Source organism: Corvus hawaiiensis, chromosome 9 (genome assembly GCF_020740725.1).
Source record: "Corvus hawaiiensis isolate bCorHaw1 chromosome 9, bCorHaw1.pri.cur, whole genome shotgun sequence".
Lineage (NCBI taxonomy): Eukaryota > Metazoa > Chordata > Aves > Passeriformes > Corvidae > Corvus > Corvus hawaiiensis.
The window spans coordinates 460,392-482,137 of NC_063221.1; the positions used below are offsets into that span (position 1 = coordinate 460,392).

Below are 21,746 nucleotides of genomic sequence, written 5' to 3' on the forward strand. Positions count from 1 at the left end.
AGACAAGCAAAAGGTATTTTGATTTTTCCCTTTCCTTCGTCCTTCCTGGGAAGCTTTCTTGTCTCTAGATGACAGTGAACTGCAATCTCCTAAAGGCTTCAACAGCACATGAAACTTCCGAAAGTCGTTCTCCTGCACCTGTGTTCACCAAGGTGCAGGCAGAACCAAGCCTTGACCCAGGCTTCTAATGGAGAAGTGTGTTCTCCTGTGGCTGGGCAGGGGAGAAAGTGAACCTTTGCCTTGGACTGCTGCAGAGCTCAAGGACCACAAAACAACGTGCAGCGCCATATCAGGCTCTCAGATTATTTCTCTCCTTGCTTTCTAATTGCTACTTCTGATTAAGGAAGACAAAGGCACACCAAAACACTGAAGTACAAGCCAAATTCCATTAAGCTATTTATAGAATTCACTTTATAGGTCCATCAGCCAATTCTGCTCATTATTACCCCATTTTACTGCCTCGCCTGTGACTCACTCCTACAGCTGAGCCCATAAAGGGCCTGAGTTCACTGTTAGCAACCACGCCATACATGCTGCTGATGCTCTGACACACAGCACTAGAAACAAAGAAATTCATAACAAACTCATATAAACGATCAATCAGCTGGAGCAGGAGAGAATGACAACAAAAAATGGGGGTTTAGAGCAGCAGTGCCCATTTTTCCCCTACAGCTGACCCATGACAGGAGCGACAAGCAGAGAGGTTGGCACTGAACCCTCTGCCTCGGCAGAGCCGTGCAGGGATGGGATCCCAGCAAGGAGGCTCCAGAATAGCAGCCTTGGCCACGTGTCAGAACAAGTCTGCAACTGTGGGACAAGACAGATCCCAAGTTATCAGCTCACCCGCGCTGATCTTTGCAGCTCCTCTACACTTTGCCCCACAAAGACATTGGGAGCATTTATAAAAGCATGCAAAGCAATTATGGTAAAAATAAAACCAAGGTTATAAACACAGTCTGGATGCCAAATTTGCCTCTTTTTCTATTTAGAGCTGGCATTTCAGCATGCAAAAAATTCTCACTCCCCCTCTAAAACGTGTGCCTGGGGCTTTATAGCACATGCAAAATAAATTGCATTTATATTGGTATGTTATGGGATGCAATTCCCCTCTCCTCGAACACACTGCCTTGCCTCTCTTGTTTAGTCAAATAGCCTGCCAGCTTCTCACCAAGAAGCAGAAATTGGTTTTCCATCTCCTAGGAGATAAACAAGGCTTCCCCCTTGCAGAGGGGAAGTCGAGCTGCTGAGTGCACAATTTGAGGAGAGGCAGTGCCCAAAAAGGCTTTGCACCATGCCAGTGACGTCTGTGCCTTCTGTGGTCCCAGTCACCACCCCGGACAGAGAAAAACCACTTTAAAAAGTAAATTTATGTATTTTCATGCAGTTTTCTTTGTGATTTTTAGTTAGACAACTCTGACTCATGGTGCTGCTGCCTTACAACTAAGGGGTTTTACATACTCTTGTCGTACCACACATTAGTAAAAGATGCATTGTACCTCTCCACAGTTTCCCCTTCTCAGTTTCCAAAAGAACTGAATTCTAGGATCAGACTTTCACACTTAGGCTGTACTAATTCAGGGAAAAAAGGTTACCACACTCAACAAAGGCAGCATAAAGCAATCTAAAATATCTTAACTCCATGGCCATGCAATAAATAGAATAATATAGAAATTTTTGAAGTGATTTTTTAAACAGTGGCTTTGTAAAACCAAGATGCTGTAGTTTTGTCGTTTTAAGCTGTAACTAAAGATTATGTATTTACAAAAAGCACAATTACATTTTAAAACTAATTCATTATCTTTTACAAAAAGGATGTCAGCCTGTAAGGCTACAGATACCACGTTAAAAAAAACCCAACACAGATGAAATATGCATCTAGCTTTCATTTTTACTTCAAAATCAGGAAAGACACGTCACCACGACTGGGCTGACTTTTCACCACACTGTTGCTAATTGTAACATTACTTAATCAAAGTCACAGACCTCCTCACGCTGAGGGACCAATTATGCAATAGGCTCTGCGTGGTGTGGCCTTAGAGCAGATTAGGAGAACCCAAAGGACCGCTTTAGGAGGAGGGACAGCCTTTGGTCCTCCACCACGTCACACAGAGATGTCACCACTCCATAGGCATTGGCAGGCTGGCCATTTTTCTAAGGCATCTTACAAGCAGCTATGATGTAGAAGAATGAGATGTCCTTCCAGGACACTCTGCTCACTCCCTTGCCCACAGCATGCATTTTTAAAGAGAGAGAAACCGATCAAACTTAATTCATGTTGCATTATTCACTAAGTAGCTACAGTCTCATCCAAAAATCTTAATTGTCTAATAACTCAAGTCACCTATTTCAAACGCAGCGCCAAAGGAATGACCAGAAAGCCAGAGGCTGCCTCAGACACGTACACACTAAATCTTGCTGTTAAGACGTCTAGTGAAGCCTTTTTTTGAAACAAAGCAATAAATACTGGCCTCTTGCATAAACATGTGCAGTGCTCTTCATGAGTACAGCCACTGTGCTGTCTGATGTCTCACTGCTGTCCCAGGAGTGCGGGCTGTCAATCTTCCAGCTTTGCAAATCTGCTTTTCAGCCCTTGAGTTCTGACCATTAGCATGAAACCTGGCACATTCCAGCTAAATTATGAGCACTGTTAATTCCTCTAACCACAGACCGGCATCTTAATATATGGGAAAGCAAATGCAGGAAGGAAGAAGAAAAACATCAAGGCACAGCTGAGCATTTCCAGTGCTGCTCTTACCCTACACACGTCATTAAGGAACCATCTACACCCGTTCTGCAGCAGAAGGTTTGCAGACCTGCCAGAGAAACCTGCCTCTAGGTCCAGCCCTTTCCTGTGGGCCAGCCTGGACTGCCAGGTCCAGCTTCCACCGTTACCTCCTGTGCTACACCCAGCTCTTGGATCATGCCGGGTTTAACACCTCTCAGCAGTCAATACCATGGAGGCTGAAGTAAAGAAGAAAAGGGCATGGACAAAATTACAGAGCAATGGTGAAGGGTCTAGAGGGGAACCATATGAGGAGAGGCTGAGATCACTGGGTTTGTTCAGCCTGGAGAAAAGGAAACTCATCACAGTCTGCAACTTCCCCATGAGGGGAAGGAGAGGGGCAGGCACTGATCTCTGCCCTCTGGTGCCCAGTGACAGGGAGGGAATGGCCTGAAGCGGTGCTCAGGCAGGTTTAGGTTGGGTATTAGGAAAAGGTTCCTCACCCAGAGGGTGGCTGGGCACTGGAAAAGGCTCCCCAGAGAAGTGGTCACAGCACTAAGTCTGTCAGAGCTCAAGGAGCTTTTGGACAGTGCTCTCAGGCACATGGTGTGACTCTTGGGGATGCTGCTGTGCAGTGATAAGAGCTGGGACTCTATGATCCTTGTGGATCCCTTCCAACTCAGAATATCCTATGATTCAACTAACTGCCTGTTCCTAAGCCTTGAGCCTGTTCTTTGGTACACTTAGGACTCGAGTTCTTCGCACAACACGAATGCGTCAGAGCAGTCTGAGCTGCTGCTGAAGTTACACAGAGCACACCACAAAGCAGAGGAAAAGGCAGAAGGCTTCCTCAGCAGCAACACAAGTTTCCAGGCTTGTGCACACAGATGAAGCAGAGTATCAGCCACGAGCTGGCCATGGGGCAAACGAAAAGGGTGAGGAAGTCCAGCATTTCCACTGACCACAATCACGAACTTCCTTCATAAAGGAATGGTGATGAGCCTGCTAAACCACCTACCCCCCATGACCTTCTTGGTTACCCTGTGTGGTCCCACACCACCCTGAGAGCCCCAGGGAGGCTCCCACTGGCTCCAGGAGACTTTCTGAAACAAGTGGTTTCTAAGAACTGGAAGAGTTCACAGCAGCTGCAGGCAGGCCAGGACCCCGAGCACACCAGCCGGCCCTGAACCTACTCTCAGACCACAAGGTGAGAACCTGTGGTCTACGGGACAGTAGCGACATCAAACCTTGTACTGGCTGCTTGTCTCCACAATCAACAATCACTCGGTCACTACTCATCAGCCTGGGGACAGACTTTCTAGCAGGGCTGTTGTGTCAGGACAGGGGACAACGGTTTTAATCTGAAAGAGGGTCAGTCGAGATTAGATACAAGGAATACAGTTTTTTCACAGTGAGGGTGGGCAGGCCCTGGCACAGGGTGCCCAGAGAAGCTGTTGCTGCCCCATCCCTGGAAGTGTCCAAGGCCCGGCTGGAAGGGGCTTGGAACACCCTGGTCTAGCGGGAGGTGTCCCTGCCCATGGCAGGAGGGCTGGACTAGATGACCTTTACAGGTGCCTTCCAACCCAAACCGCTCCCTGATTCCATTCTATGACTCCAGCTCTGTGCAAAACCTGACCTTTATTCCACATCCACGTTACACTCATTACTGGTTAAGCACAATCCAGTCTGTTTGTGCTCAACACCTCAGAGGAAGCCACTGCACCAGCAGTGTGGGTGGGTGTGCTCTGAAGGCACAGACAGCGGCAGGGCTTGGTACAAAGCAGTCTCTGTGCGGACTTGCTGTGAGCACTGAACCGCTTCTGACAGCAAAGTGACTTTTACATGAACACACGGTACTCCACATTTTCACACAGGCATCTGTGCTCCAAATATTTTAGTGAGCATCCAGCTGTTCTCTCTGGACCCTACTCCAACCATATGCACTGTTTACCTTTCAAATTTTATTGCTCCAGGGAAGAGGAACCAGACATCATCTCCTTCTCTAAATGCTGGTACGCAGCCAAGTTCTCCTCCTGTCCACCGTTTGCACACTCTGGGAGCTAACGTTTTCCACAAGCCCAATAACCTATTTTCTACAGCTAATCCAATACCTGGCATCAGGTCTCCAACTGAGAAGAGGACTGTCACGGGATTATATTCATTTTTTTGTTAGTTTACATACTAATTATAAATACAGAGGCCTCCAGACTGAATTACAGCCTACACAGAATCAAGGACCTGCATCTGGGGTGTCCTCATGGGTGTGTGACAACACAGTGAAATAAAGACAAAGCATTAATCTCTTCGTGGCTGCTTCTGATGTGCAGCACTTCTGTTGAAGGCTCTTTTAAGCCTTAAGCATTCCCATGTAAACAAAACCTCAACCTGCTACAAAGTAATCTTGTGCAATTGGAAATAAATGTTTATTTTGAAATAAAAAGAAGACATCTGCATATACACAGACAAATCAAAAGCCTTTGATCAACCCTTCAAAGCATGTCTGCATTTAACAAAAACTGTCAGGCTCGTAACTTCCTTTGGAAAGAAACAGAATGTGATGTCCCACACCCTACTTATTCACCAAGATTACTTATCCCCCTAAAGAATATTGTTTTGTTTATTCAGTAACACAAATAAATCCAAACTAAAGATTTGTAGCTGTCAGTTAACAGGGCAAGTGCTTTACTAACGAAAGCAGAAACAAGGGTGGAATAACATGGGACACATTGCCAGTGCTGGCACTCTCAGAATGTCCCAAACTTGCACCTCTTGCTTTCCTAATCCATCATGAGTAAACAGGTGGCCACAAAGATTACAGGCACCAGCAGAGGATCTCCATCACCACTAAAGCTTTTCCCCTACCAATCAATGTTACTTTAATGCCACCTCTTACTTTTGGGTTTGAATTCTACCCTAGAGCACCCATATTCCCCACTCCTACCCCGTTACACCATTCCACCCCGCAGAACCAGTGTGATCCTTGTTTGAAAGGTGCCACTGGAATTCAGGATTGGGGTTAAGTAATCTCCATAATAAGAGGATACAACGGGACGCTCTTGTACCATCTGATATTACAACAACGATATCTGCTTACACGAGTATTAAAGGGAGGTTAAATTTAAATATCTGAAAGGCAGGTATTCTAGGAAATAATATTTAGAGTGGCCTCTGTCCATTCGAGCAGATAATCAGGATGAATAATTTACAGCTGCACTTCCGTGCCCGCTGCAGCCGAGAAGAGAGGCACCATGAGGAGCTCGGGGAGATGCCGACACAGCTGCTCACCAAGCGGAATAATCGGGAGCACTCCAAGCAAGAGTGGTCCAGTAACCTGTTTCACTTAGGTGACAAATAGGACAGAAAGGAGTGGGAGGACAAGGAATCAAAAAAAACCAGAAAAAAAACCAAAAACACAACAACCCAAAACCAGCATGGACCCAGCGAGTGAGGTCAGAATTTCATGCTTTTGCAGGACTGCACATTCTGCCTCAGAGGAAAACAGAGCTACACTCGGGTTTCACCTCTAAATCATCACAGATTCTTGCCAAAGGTATTTCAGGGTCAGGAAAGGGTGCCTGACCTGGCACACTGCATTCAGGCCTTCCTGCTGTGCCACGGGGACCCAGGAGCTGTGAGTGATATCATGGGAGCAGCATCCACTCACCCCGACTGCTCCGGTAACAGTGAGCAGAACGCAACAAACAGCTAACAAAGCAAACGTGGTCCAAGGAACTCTCCAGAAAGCCAAGCAAGTATCATCGTACAGCTGGGAATCCAGCACCACTTGATACCTTTTCCAGTGATGTGCACGGGATTGAATTAACAGACTGAACACTAATTTAGTCCAGATGTTGCTCAGGCGGAAGGATGGTGCAGGTGTCATCAGGGGAGTGCCTTGTAAAAAGATGAGAAGTATCTGGAGGAATAACACTGGCATATAAAAACTATCATTACAAAGGAGACAGATGGATGAAAAAAAAAAAAAAGTGTCTTTGAACAGATTAAAGAAATCCATGTGTACAGCTAGGAACTGCCAAAAAAGACATGCTATGGTCTGGAATAACTCTCATGAAACACAGGGAGCCACAGCACCCTGCAACTGCGTGAAGGGACAGCTATAAACAACCTCCTCCTACCGTACAGCCTTGATAGGTTTTGCTTATCCACATCGACAAGGTTTTTGTTAAAATCACAGTCTGTTTATTACCCGAAAATAGGAAAAAGCAGATAGACACAGGTGTGATTCAATGCAGCACAGTGAGAAGGGTCACCACATAACCACAGAATATATTGCACAATTTAGAGCCAAGATCCTCTTCCCAGCAGCACTTTGTCCACTCAAGTAGCACAAGGAACTATCTCTTGCAGAACCTAAGAGTCATTCTGAAGTTAGGTTTGTTTACCCATCCACAAACAGAAAATGCCTAAATACAAACCCAAAGGAAGTTACTCATGATGGATGGTTCACCTATTACCTGCCTTGCCTACTATTTACAGCAAGCCTTGGTTGGGTAGCAGGTTTTTTTCATTGTTTTAAAGACTTTCCAAAGTGCTTTCAGCATTCTACTAAGCAGTAGGAAGCATTTCTATCGATACATAAATTTTATTGACTGACATGGTAAGCAGCCTGCAGCAGAAATCTAAGAAATTCATTCACAAATGCCAGATTACACATCCAGCTGAGCAGAATAAGAACCAGAACAGTCGCAGCTTTGCTGTACAAAACTCCCTTGTCTTCACAATCCAATATATTATCCAAAGATTAGCTTACAATTCATGCAAGGTAAATCAAAGCCAACTCTGCAGCTTTGCAGCATGTCTGTGATCAACTAGATCAATTAGCAAATGGATTTTAGTTAGACCAGTCTAAAATGAGATTACATTAGGCTCGTACTGGGAGGCTGGGTTTCAGTAGCACAGCCCTGGAGTTTCTGTGCTAAGCTCAAAATAACACAGAAGTATCCATTGCAAAATCCATATTAAACTGCAAACATGCAGGCCAACAGCCAGCCCCTGACAACAGCGGCTACATTCCCTCCCAAAATGCAAGGAGCTTACTCCATCTCCTCTGATAGGGACTAGAGCAGTGTTTTGGGCACAGTTTGTGTGCAGTCATGCACTAAACCTGGCCTAAAGCTTCTATGAACAAAGGCAGAAGGGCTTAAAAAAGGAGGAGGATGTAAGCAACAGGGACTGAGAAATGGTCTTGATCCATTTCCAGCACAAAAGGTGAAGGAATTAGTGTAACTGCTCTCCACTTAAGGGCGGGTCAGGCAGACAGACTTAAATAGGAGTGGTTCAAAACAGTTTGGATTATATTCTCTACAGTACAAAGACCCAACCTCTCCAAAAATGAACGGAACATTGTTCTACTGATGGAAACTGTCTTAAGTCATTGCTTTCCTTTTGTTGAGGTTTTTAAAGCATCAAAGGAGGCAGAAGCACAAGTTAAAATCCTTACAGTGCTTAAAAGAACATAAATATAATACCATTTTATTCTTCACCTCTTCTTGCTTTACCAAATACGTTTACACACAAACACTACAGCACATTACAGAACACCACTGTAACACAGGCATTGAAAATAAAGAAATCAAAATGCTGAACTATAACACTTTACAACTAGGAACTCAAGCACACCTTGAAATCCTAGATATCCCTGGCCAAGCCCAGTAACTCACATTCCGACATCAGCCTACGAAGTTTCATTAGCACAGACACCACTTGCTCACATTGTCAATAATAAACCAATGGACAGAAGGCGGGGGGGGGGGAGGGGGAAGTCTTATAATTGCTCCAGTCTCCCATAAAAATAAGGCTGGGTTTTCAATAAAATTGGTAGGTTGTCTTCAAAAGTTAATATAGTCAGTTTGGCCTGCACAGAAAACTTCAGTTGCTCTTAGTCTTATGCTGTTGGGGAGAAAGATTTGTGGGTGGGTTTCATGCAATTTTGCTACTCAAAATAATAAAAGCAAGACTTTCCTCTTTGCCAGTGCACGTTGAGTTTTCCAAAGATAACCCACAGATTTTGGATTCTGGGACCATAACCTTTAGAAACCTAGTTCTAGGACCTGCACTTCAGAGAAAAGTGTGATTCATTTAACAAAATTAGCAGGATGAGTAGAATGAGCTACGAAGTGTCAGGTTAAACCTAAAAATTACACCTACCTGAGCATTGCTTCCACAAAGTTTTCAGCTTGGAATGCACCTCTGAAGAGTTTAAGGACAGACTGCCCCATCCCACACACACTCTCTTAACCTATTAATTATTGCAGCTCTGGTTTTAAAACCTCAATCAAAGAGCAGGTGGAGTTAAATTTTTAAAAAAGACCACATTATATTAACTACATCACACCTCATTTCCCATTTCTAATCAACAAAAGGAAAGTAATCAATGACCTCACACAAAGAGTGACCAGCCTTACTGATGTTAGACAACTGGCTGCACCAGGAGCAGCACTTGTTCTCCTGCTCTATAAATATGAGAGAAGCCTGGAGCCATGTCCAGAAATTAGTAAAATTAACTCTGCAATCAAAGTGAAAATAATAAAGGTAAGGAGGTTATAAATCAGTTGGAAATCCACATGAAGGACAAGAAAGTAAGGAGTGAAGCAACACAGAGGCAAAAACTCTTCAGTACTTCAAAGACAGCAAAAGGAAGAAAGATACAGAAAGTAAAATGCTCCTTTATGAAATGTTGCACAGATCATCACTTAATTAAACAAACTATTCAAAACGCAGTGAGCTTAAAACCAAACACCTTACTAGAATACTCTAGAGCAGTCAGAGGCAATAAACAGTGCAAACAAGAAGATATACACGTGCAAACAAGAAGATATACTCATGTCTGCATAGGAGAGGCAGCACAGCATTCAAGGAGGACACAGAACAAAAGGATGAGACTCTTCCAGCTCACATCACCAGTAACAAACCGGGAACCAGTGTCTCTCCAGCACAGCTGTCTCCCAGAGTGGTTGGCTCTCACAGGAAAACAAAGGTCTATTCTCAAACAATGAAGAAAGCACTTCCACCACTGAATGACCTTATAAGCAAGAGGAATCCAGCTGTTGCTGTCTCAAACTATACAAAGACATTTATTGTCCCAATGAAAGAGGACAAAGAGTCCTAACAATCAAAAATAGCATGCAGGCTGTGAAAGGACAGGCATTTGCCCATCAGGATATTAAGTTTACCAGTTTAGGAGGACTGAGGACAGAAAAGTAGCAGGACTACGCGTCCAGCGCCCAGAGCCAAGAAAAACACAAGTGTGGGTTACAATTTGCTTACCTTCTATAGAAGGGGCCTGGTCCACAGCCGCATATAGCATCTCTTTCAAAGCCTGCAAGGGAGAGGCAGAGAACAAGGAACACCGTTAGTATTAAAAGAGAGGAAAAAAAATTACACTGTTTTGATATGCCTGTTTGAAAACAAAAGCAATTAAAGCCCTTTTATCCTGCAGACGGGCACAGAAAGCTATGGTACATGATGTCAAGGCTATTACACGTATTTCTGCTCACAAGTAAAACAGGTTCATGTTTACTGACTGCTTTGTCTAAAGCCTGTTATCTTACTAATCTATAAAATTTATTCCAACTGTACATTTCAACATCTTCCTTTGGAAAAATGTTTCCCAGTTGGTAGGATGCTAAAGGCTTTACATTAAAAAAAAATAAAGAAATAACAACAAAACCTGAAGTGTTGCGTGACACAAAGGAGTTTGTCAAGGCAAACAGAGGAAAAGCAGCCTCAGGGATTTCTCATCACTGTTATATAGGAGTACAAAAATACACATACATCCTAAAAGATGAAGACAACACGATGAAGGAGATTAGGGAACCAAGGGTGACAACCTGCTCTAGAGATGGGAACTGAAGAGCAACATTAACACCAGCCAGAGTCATTAAACAGGTTTCAGGTCCTGGAGGCACCATGAGCCTCTCTCTCCCGGAGAGCACAGAGCAGCCACTCACCCACAAGAGAGGAGCACAGCAGCAGCAGGTCCAGGAGGCGAGGGGCTCCTACAGATACACACAGAGCACCCCTGGCAGTCACCCCTCCTTCACCAGAGCCACGAGGGAGGCACCACATCACGAGCCTCATCACTCGCAGTTCCTCTCTGGAAGGCCTCTTTCCAGGCAGTTGTTAAGGTGCTGGTGTTACTCCAGGCATAGATTAAAGATTTGCTCGCTCACATCACATAAACTGAATTCAGATCAGTGACCGAAGGAATGAGGTGAGGTCAGGGGAGGGTCACAATGATGATCAGAGGCTCGGAGCACTTCTGCTTAGAGACAGCCTGAGAGAGCTGGGGGTGTTCAGCCTGGAGGAGAGAAGGTTCCAGAGAGACCTCAGAGCCTCTTCCAGGGCCTAAAGGGGCTCCAGGAGAGCTGGAGAGGGACTTGGGACAAGGGATGGAGTGGCAGGACAAGGGGAATGGATTCAAACTGACAGAGGGCAGTTTTAGAGTAGATATTAGGAAAAAAAATCTTCACTGGGAGGGTGGTGAGGCCCTGGCACAGGCTGTCCAGTGAAGCTGTGGTTGCCCCATCCCTGGAAGTGTCCAAGGCCAGGTCGGATGGGGCTTGGAGCAACCTGGGATAGTGGAAGGTGTCCCTGCCCATGGCAGGGAGTTGGAACAAGATGGTCTTTTAAGGTCCCTTCCAACCCAAAACATTCCAGGATTCTATGAATAACCTGAACCATAAGTTTGGAACTAGAAGCCACCAGGAAGGACCCATTCCTACTGCAAAGTGATTTGCTTACACACACCTCACATCTTAATGTCCATACTGAACGTGAGTACCCTCTACCACTGAAAAAAAAAACCATTCCCTCACTTTTGAGCCCACAGAAATCTAACACAAAAAAGTCATTCAGGTCTTCTTAGTTCCTGTCTCTTCTGCCTGATTCCCAACATATCCCATACTTCTACAATCTTGAAAAATAGCAGCAGCAGAGGTGTGTGTCATAGTGTCCAGGACAAAACCTCCCAGCCTAAATGGCAAATCCCCCAACACCCTCAAGGTAAAAACCACCAGCTCAGCAGCTGGGACCTGAGCGCTGTTGTAACCCGGTGGTTACAGTCCTGTTAGGTAAATACGAGGTCTAAAGGACAAGTCTGTTTATCACACAATAGCCAAGGTGGCTGCTTACACCGGCAGCTCTGGCATCTCTCAAAGGTCTGGCTCCTGAGTCCACAGAGGTCTCAACAAAGGTCACTTGCATAATTGTTTTCCCAGCTGAGCCACTGCTGAATGATCCTCATTCCAGCGGCACAGCTCTCCCCTACCCTTGGTGCTTTCCTAAAATTCCTCAGGAACACTGGCCACTTCACTCCTTCCCCCCGTGACTCACTGGTCAGCAGCACATGATCTGCCTCTGCACACCAAGTGGTCACAAAGTCTCCCTCCTTTTCCATCCCACTCGTCATCCTCACCTACCTGTAACTTTTTCCATGAACCACAACCACATGACACAGGATACACAAACCAGAAGAGACAGGACATTGCAAGTCACTGTAGTAACAACTCATCTCTCAACCCACCCAGAGGTAAACCGGGTGTAATTCCTACCTCTGGTTTTATCAGTCATTTTTTCAGAAACAAATTTAAAAGGACAACATTGACAGTCCTGCACTAAACAATCTTGAAAGCTGAAGGTGTCAGTCGTCCCACAGACCTCTCCCCGTGCAGGCTGACATAGTACAATCTGGCAGCTGCAGGGCAGCAGATTTTGTTACTGCTTTCCTGACCCATATAAGTAAACCAATAACCTGAAAGACTCAGTGCTCCTTCACACCTAAACTATTTAGTCCTCTAGATTACAGAATTGTAGAACTGATCGTTTACAAAAGTTATCCGTCACTGTCAATGTGAAACACTCAAGAATTACTCGTTCTGCCCTCAAACTAGACAAAACAGGTTATTGCCTTGCTTTAGACTGTGCCAGCGCTACACCTTGCACCCACAGCAAACTTGTGTAAATACATACGAGAGAACAAAAAAAAGGCAAAAAGAAAACACTTGAAAATACAACCATCAAACCTTAACAGTGAACAAAATCAAGGACAAAAACCTTAAAACTCAAAAAAACCTGCTGTCTTAAAGGAGTCTTTCAAACCACTTATGCTCCTCTAAGCTCGTCCGCTAACAGCCCGAAGGACAAACAGCGAAATAGCACAACAGATTTGTGTCAGGAGGTGGCAAGCCTGGGTGTGAACTGCCTATCATGAAGCTGGGTTTGACGAGCAGAATTGGCCACCTCCCAAAAACTGAAAGACGGTTTCTGCAAGAGAGACTCTGAAGGCAAGCAGGCAACCTCAGCTATCAGTTTCCTCTCCCCACACCTACTTCCTGCTGCAGGTGGTGTCTGGGAGAAATGATGCCTAAAACTTAGCAACCTGTTTCTCTTCTCAAAAATGGACTTAAAACCTGGGGTCTCCCTCGGAGGGAAGGGAGGTCACCTGCTCACACCTTTACCCATCTCTCCCATGAACTTTGCACCTGTAATAACTGTTCTGCTCCTCCTCCTGCCCCAGCTGCTGTGATTTCAAAGGTATTATGCACATTTCCTATAAAAATACCACCAGACTTCTGCAGATAAACAAATTCAGGCCAGATTAACTGCAACCAAACAGCCCTCTGGCAACTGGGCAACTGAGTTGTACAGTTCCATCAGCTGGACATGCAGACACACACTTGCATTTAGAAGTCTGAGCAAGCAGAGCAATGCTCTCCTCCTGAAAGCAATCCAGAGAGGGACAGGAGAGCAAAGGAAACAAGGAGAGTTTGTGGATCAACAGAGGACTAACAACCCCACAATTTCACTGCATCAAAAATGAACATTATGTGCAGCAGAGCAAACTCTCAGCAAAAAAAAAGAAGCATCAGCTGAAATTCATGCAAGCGTTACCTGAATTTGTTCAGTACTGACTATGTGGAAATGAGGATTCAGTTGTCTGGCACAAAACATTGGGATTCTGTTTGTTTTCATGTTTTTCCTGTTTTCATATTTTTCCAAAGGAAGTGAAGGGTAAATGGATGGTCCAAAACTTTTAAGGCAAAAAGTGCACTGAAGCAGTGCACATCACAGCAACAGTTTAACAGGCTAGGAAAATGTGACCCACTTTACAGAAGAAAATACACTACCAGGTCCCCTAAAACAAGGTGAGCAAACCCTTTCACTGCTGCTGCCAGGGTGAGGCACATCCACGGATCACTGCCCCGCCTGCTCCACACTGCCAGATGCCTCCCCTCTGCTGTGGGCTTCGCACAGAGAAAGCAGCAAGTACAGAAGCTTGAAGCATTACTTTTAACAACCAGGAAGTTTTGGGATGCCAGCTCCTGAAATTGTAACCAAAGCTGTTTTATACTTTGTCATATTTAACGTCATCAAGAAGCATTTCCACAATTTAAGTATTTGTCAACACATCGTTCTAAACTCAACTGCGTCCGGGGAGCAGCCTGATAATGACACTCAGTATTCCAACAGGAAAAGTCATCCCTTTTTGTTGGGACTGGGTATTGTGCTGCTGCCACCAGTCCTCTCATAAAGCCTTCCTGGTCATTTGCACTAGCTTAGATTTCCAGAACCATCAGTTGGGGATGGATTTTCCTTAGTAAATGTGACACATCCAATCCGCATTATTTAATGCAATCTTCAGAATGGAAATTTGGCATGGAAAGCCAAACCAAGCCAATCAAGGTTTGTGTAAAGCTCCACATTAACGTTGACTCAGTCACGGTAAATGTCTTTGGGAAAAGCTGAACGAAACAGAATAGCATTCATTGCCATTTTTCCTCTTTTCTGTAAGCCAAGTGGTCCTTCTCAAAAAGCAGATGCACAGCAATGGTCACTGCAGCACTTCTGCTGAAAGAGAACAAGAATCCAAGTCACACCTACCAAAATGTATCTTACTTTTGCCTGTTTAAAGGAAATTAATGGATTTTTCTCTCCCTAAAGCTCTCACACTGACTGCCAGCCCTAAGCCTGGGTAACTTCCATACTTCCTATAAGCACACTTAAAATACTTGAACTGATTATTTTTGGAGGAAAAGATCACATCAACGGTAAGAAGTTTTGAGGACTGTCAATTGTTAAAGACCACCTGAAAGTGAAATTACATTTTTAGGTATTGAAAACACAACAATCTCATTGTTTTTTCTGGCATTATCTCCAACAGATTACACCTGGTCTGGCTGGCAAAGCTCCCCCAGGCACGCTCGCTCCAAATCTCATCCAAGGATCTCACAGGTTACCTGGGTCCTGCCACTCTCCAGGGCTGAATGACTGCACCTGCTCTCCAGTGGAAATAACTACAAATGCCAGAGCAGAAAACTAAGATGAGAGCATGGAAGCTTTATGATACAGAATGACTTAAAGAAATTTCCACACCATCTTTTAATCCTTTCATGGAGAATGGCTTCAAACTGAAAGAGAGCAGGGTTCAATCAGATATTAGGCAAAAAATCTTCCCTGAGGGTGGGGAGGCCCTGGCACAGGGTGCCCAGAGCAGAGTGGCTGCCCCTGGATCCCTGGTAGTGTCCAAGGCCAGGCTGGACACTGGGGCTTGGAGCAGCCTGGGACAGTGGAAGGTGTCCCTGCCCATGGCAGGGGGTGGCACTGAATGAGCTTTAAGATCTCTTCCCACCCAGCCCATTCCAGGATTCTGTGATCTGGAATGTGACGTCCTGGAAACAGGAAGAATCTTTTCAGAGCTCTCTACCCAAGATCATCTCTCACTCTGAAAGGGTGGTTACTGCTTTAATTAAGAAGGAAACGATGTAAACTGCGAGGTGAAGAAACATTGTAACGCTATTAAATACACCAACAACGTCTTAAAATGTTACTGTGACACCTTCGGCAGGCACTATTGCACACAAGTAACACAGGCAGCGTTTAATCTCACATTCGCTAATCAACGCCTGGGAATTTCTCTGGATAAAGGAGGGCTGGGTGCTTTTTGCCTCAGGTATAATCAACAAGTAAACTGAGGTAGTGCTGGGCTTTTATGCACTGCACCCACACGACCACCAGTTACTGAATTATAAATGCCGGGCTATTCCATCGCTGCAATATGCATGAGCAGGCGGCTGACTCACATCCAGCCAGCTGCAACAAGGCAAACAAAGAGTTGGAAAGTTATTACTGAAAGAGAGGGTGAGGTTTGTGTTTTCCTTCACTCTACATTAAGCTGTCTACCCAAGGAGGAGATTACTTGTGATTAGAAGGAGTAAGAACTTGAAGGAAGTTTTTACTGAAATCTACATTTTAGACTGGGATGGGGGAATGGAGAATGACACAATAACACTGCCTTAGTTAAAACAGCTGAAAATTAACCTCCAAGAATGACAACAGTGGCCGATGAGCAGCAGAGCTCTTCACACGTAAATCAAGGTGTCGTGGTTCACTGGGTCTCCCTACCCTCTCTGCACAGCTGTTTGCTCAGCATGCAGCCAGATCTTTCACCCTTGTTATTTCCCCCTTGCCGTCCCCTCCAACCCTGCTCTTAGGAAGGTGTCCAAGTTTTCTGTTTCCAGGAACAGAAGACAACTCTCACAGGGATAACCCATCAGAGACATGATGCAGAGCAAAACCGGTCCTTTATTTTATCAAGACAATGATTTTCCTCCTCCTCAAAGACCGATGGCATTATTCGGCCATCTAGCTCGCCACATAATTCAAGGAGATCACAATATTGTTGTAAAGCCAAATCCAACTGCAGTTTTCTATTTAAACGTCCATTCCTCTGCAGTCAGGTAAAGGAAAACAAAGGAAGAGTGAAAAGGGCAAATATAAACTTTTCGAGCTCGACATCACAACAAAGCAGGCTAAGATTAATGTGGTTTTCCATGCAAATGCAGACAGATTAATAGGGACAGTATAAATGAATCGCGATTATAGTCCCAGGGAGAAAATACAGGCCTTCGAACCACAGCAGAGGTTGCATGGCTTTAACTGAGTCAATCAGTCAAGAAGTTTTGCTGATCACGGCTGCCCTACAATCAAGCTTTCCGTTGTCTAGATTTAATTATTACTTGTGGAAAAGACGTCGCTGGCACCTGCCACTTTTTACTGCTGACACTGAAATAGGAAATGTTTTTACTACAAATAACCACCCCCAGCTCCGTCCAGTTAAACCCAAGCCCAGCACCGGTGTGATAAATCTGAAACGAAGCAATCAGCGTGACCTTTAGCAGGCTGGCGCGATAAAGCCTGGAAAGCTGTATTCTGCAGATAATTCACGATTAATGCAGCAGAACTTGGTGTAAACAGTGCTCATAAACGCCCCGAATCGGGTGTGAAACAGCGAGATGCAGAGCCTTACTTAAAAATGATCGTAAAATGGGAGTTGATGGGGCTTTGGTGCCTTGTTTTGGGGGGCTCAGGGCAGTTGTTGGGGGTCTGGTGCCCTGTTTTGGGGGGCTCAGCGGAGCCGACAGCGGTACCGGTGGCCCCCGGCAGGGCAGGGAGGGCGCCGGGAGCTGCCCAGCCCGGCGGGATCGCCCTTGGGAGGCCGGGAGCCTCTCAAAGTCACCGCTCCTCCGCCGCCGGGGCCGGGAACCGGCGCTGCTGCTGAACCCCCGCCGGGGCTGCGGGTGCCCGGTGCCGAGCACCGCACCGCGCGTGTGCCCCGACCTCCGTCCCCCGGCAAGAGGTTACAGGCGGCAATTAATTCATTAATTAACGAACCGGACACCCGAGGAGCGGGTGCCCAGCGCCGCAGCCGCAGCCTCCCCGCCGCGGCGGACACACACGCGCTGCCGCTCCATCAGCACCGCCCCGCGGCACGGCGGGCACCGGGAGGCGCGGGGGGCCGGGGCCGGTGCCCGCACTCTGCCCGGGGCCGTACCTCATACTGGATGTACTGCTTCCGCCACTCGGGGGTGATGTGCGCCGCGAGGTGCTCGGCGAACTTCATCCTGCCGCCGCCGGCGGGCCGGGGCCGCGCTCGCTCCGCGCCCGCAGAGCCGCCTCGGCGGCGCCTGGCTGCGAACGGGCGTCGGTAGTGGGGGGCGGGGGGGGTCCGCCGCCACCGCACATGGGCCCCCGCCCGCCCGCCCCGCCACTCTTCAGCCCGCCTCGGGCCTCCTCAGCGCCGCCCCGCCGCTGCCACCGCCTCCTCGGCCGCCGCCGCCGCCATATTCGCCACCGCCTCCCGCCGTCACCGCCCGCAGCCAACCGGCACCGGCACCGCGCGTCCCCGGCACCGCCGCCCGCCCACCGCCGCGGGGCGGGGCCTGCGCCCGGCACCGCCCCGGGCCCGCCCGCCCGCCGGCACCGCCGCTCCGCCGCCCCGGGCGGGGCCTGCGCCCGGCACCGCCCCGGGCCCGCCCCGGCACCGCCCCGGGCCCGCCCCGGCACCGCCCCGGGCCCGCCCCGGCACCGCCCCGGGCCCGCCCCGGCAGGAGGCGCCGTTCCCGCGCTCGCCGCCGGGGGGCGCCGCGGCCCGCGCGGGCTCGGGCCGGGTTTGGGGTCGGGCTCGGGGCGCGGGCGCGGCACCCGCGACCCCCGGGACGGCCGGGACAGCCCTGGGGCAGTGCGGGGCTCTGCGGGGAGGGACGGGACGGGAACGGGAGGAGGATGAGATGGGAAGGGGGTGAGAACAGGATGGGATAGGATGAGAGTGGGGATGGGAATGAGATGGGAGGGGGATGGGGTCGGAATAGGGGTGGGAGGGGATGGGGTGCGATAGGATGAGAGCGGGGAAGGTGATGAGACGGGGATGGGATGGGAGTGGGATGGGCATGGAATGGGGATGGAAGGGGATGGGATCGGGAAAGCAGTAGGATGGGATGAGATCAGTGTATGATGGGATGTATATGGAGATGTGATGGGAAGGGACTGGGATGAGGATGAGGTGAAACGGGAATGGGGTAGGAAGGGGAGAATTGTGGCAGGGAGATGTGTGTGTATGGGGGGAAATAAGTGACAGGATGGGGAGGGATCAGGGAGGGGAAAGACAAAGGACAGGGACAGAGATGGGGGAAAGAGTAGGAGAAAATACAGGAAAGAACAAGAGTAAGAATTGAGGGAGGAGGGAAGCTGGGCTAACAGGCCACAAAAGACCGGGAGAAAAGGGGAAAAAAAATGAGAACAGGGGAAAAGAAAGGGGGAGGGGAAAGGGAAAAGTCTCCAAAAGTTGCGTGATCTCCACAGCCTTTGCCCGCGCGCTGCCCATCAATGCCGTGCACATCCGGGCTGGCACAGGGGGAGCAGGGGCTCCAGGGCAGCTCTTGGAGCAAACCCACCCGCACGGGGCCAGGCTGCCCTGGAACACAGACACCCCCGGGGCTGCCGGGGTCGGTACCCGCTGGGTCACTGCCTGAGAGGCCAAACTGGAGCCGGTTGGAGTGGGGCTGCAACCCTTGGTTATCGCAAGGATTCTCAGTGGCCCTAACCCTGCCCCTCCCCCGTTCCTAGATTTTGGGGATTTGACGCGTTTGGGATTAATTTTGGTTTCCTTCAAGCCTCCCAACCTTTGGCACAACTTCAGGTGACAGCTTTCAGCTTTTTCCCACCCTCGCAGGGCCGATCCCATTGCCGCTGCCGGCCCTCGGCAGCACAACCTCCCTCCCCGGCGGCAGCTGCCGGAGCATCGCTCCCCCGACACCCGCAGAGCTCGTTTGCTGCGGAGATTTATGGGGGTCCTGTCGCAGGCCCGGGGATCTGTGATTTGCGAGGGCTGAGATTCGCCTGGCAGCTACAGCGGCGCTCGCTGATACCATCTCTTAATTATGTTTGCAGCAAACCCTTCGATGAGCGGAGCTTTAGTGCCCTTCCTGCGCAGCTCCGCACTCAGCAGCCTGCCCGGCGCTGACCCCGGCACCAGCCCGCCGCCGTGTCGCGGCTTGGCTTAACATTTCGCAGGTCGCCGGCTTCTCAGTGCCTCACCTTGGCAGGCGCTGGTGTGCCCGGTAACACCGCCCGGGGCTGAGCCCGCTCCCGCCGCGATCCGACGGGAGCTGGGGTTGTACAGCCCCCGACCCTTTGAGTGCTGTCGGGCTCCCGGAGATAGCTTGCAGCGGGGAGCAGGAAAGGGGATTAGGAAATAAATATTGTCTTTGTTGTTTGCTGGAGGCATTGCCTGGAATACATGCTGGGGTGTACAATAAATTAACGTCTTCGGATGCGACGGCGGGCAAATTTCGTGACGGAAAGTAACCAGTGATCCCTCCTTTCATTGATCCATTTTGTATCAATAAATGCTCTTTTTTGGCGTTAAACCGAGACAGATGATAGCAGGGGAGACAGAGCAGAGGCTGGGTTCTTTGCTCACCGTTGCCCTGCAGAAACAGCTCCATTCAAGTATCTGATTGGCAAATCCCTGCTTCCCGTTATCGGACACCCTTTGGGACCACGCATCCTGGTGTTTCGCTGCTCGGGGCTTCCCAACTCCTCTAAAGGTTTCAAAACTCCCAGCTCTGCATATCCAGGCTTGGGGGAGGGATGCAGGAAAGGAGAAAGGGCAAGGAGAAGCCTTAAGCACAGGAGAAAAGGCCAGCACCGCCTGCCTCTGCTGCCTTCTGCCCACGGCTGGGTGGAGGGCAGGCACGGGCAATCCAGGTGACACTGAAGTGGGATGCTGGTCCCAAACGATCCTGGTCTTGGGTCTGGATCTCAGTCCCCAGACCTCAGGTTTGGATCCCCGTCGCTGTGGCTTAGGTCTGGATCTCACTCCCCATACCTCACTGGCATCAGGCTGCCACGTTTTCCTCATCTCTCTCTCTCTTTTCCAGGAAAGAGTTTGCATTGTGATTTCCCCCGTGCTGTTGTAGTCAGGAAAAAATCATAGAAGCAATGTTATTTGCATTTTTAAACCCAGCAAGGAGAAGCCGGAATGGGCTTTCCGCCAGTGCAGTCTGGCACTTGCTTTGTTGGGAGTGTATAGAATAATTTATAAATAGCATGGTGGGATTTTTTTAAAAATATATAATTATACTTTTAAAGCTCCTGCATGGCTGGGGAAAAGGAGTCTTCAAAAAAGGCTTTAGAAAAAAGAGTCTTGCAGAGGGAAAATTTGCTTTACTGGCGCTCATAAAATCACAAAGAGGAGGGTTTTCCATCGCAGGAGACAATACAGGAGAGCCACAGACCTCCTCCCACCTCCTCCTCAGGCAAAAGGATTTTAAGACACCTGGATATTTAGGGGCTCGGCTTGGCATGGGAGGAAATGCTTTAGGAGCATGAACTGCCCCGGTCCCATGAGCAGAGCTGAGCCTGGACCATGGGGTCAGGGGGACCGGTGTGATTTACTAAATTCCCTTGTCGTTCAGCATCAGGGGGATCTGGGAAGATGAAGTCATCTCTCATTAAAAACAGAAGAAATAATGCCCAATCCCAGGGTATGGGGAGCAGCAGCATGTCCCAACCTTGGTGCAGAGGCAGCGGAGGCATCAGGAGGGGCAAAGGCTGCTCTTTGCATCCTCCACTGTCCTGCCCTGCCCTGCCCTGCCCATGCCCATGCAGTGATTCCTTCTCCAGAGGGACCACCAGGGGCTTCACTGCTGCTACTTGGAAAGGAGGACAGGGAATAAATAAATGCAGAAATAAAAGCAAGTCGGGAGCGAGCTTGATGTGGAAAAAGGAGAGAATTGAGTAAATCACACCAAGAGATGCTGCCCTGACTTCCAGGATCAATAGAGCTCCAGCCCCTGGGCTTGAACACCCCCAGCACCCCCCGGCCAGCCCCAAGCGCTCCCATTACCAGCTCCATCCATGGCGGTCTTGAGGAAAGGGGTCAATATATCAGATTTCTCAGTGCAAAAATGCACAAATCCTCCGGCAGCCTGGGCTGGAGCTATTGATTTTTCTTGTATTTCCCCTCCCTACTGGCAGAGGATGAGGGTGTGATGATGAGAAGCTGGGGGGTCCCGGGTCCCAGTGGGAAGAGGCAGTGCACAAGGTCAGACTGGGAGCAGTCCAGTCCACGGGGAGATGTCAGGGTGTCTATACACCCAGGGAGCTGCCTGCAGAAAGGTCTTTTAAGCCAGGAGGAGCAGTGGTTTCCAGGAAATAGTAATGC

The 21,746-nt window shown here is 48.4% G+C and overlaps 1 protein-coding gene across 1 annotated transcript in view; it reads right to left on the minus strand.

Moving 5' to 3' along the window:
• Positions 1 to 17,747, minus strand: part of XPR1 (xenotropic and polytropic retrovirus receptor 1) — a 110,594-nt gene extending 92,847 nt beyond the window's left edge. Inside the window, exons 1-2 of the mRNA XM_048313198.1 lie at positions 17,574 to 17,747; positions 10,010 to 10,061 (exon numbers count right to left, since the gene is read on the minus strand). Coding sequence (XP_048169155.1) covers positions 10,010 to 10,061; positions 17,574 to 17,642 — 121 coding nt within the window. The 5' untranslated portion in view covers positions 17,643 to 17,747. The remainder of the gene's footprint in view (positions 1 to 10,009; positions 10,062 to 17,573) is intronic.
• Positions 17,748 to 21,746: the final 3,999 nt, after the last annotated feature.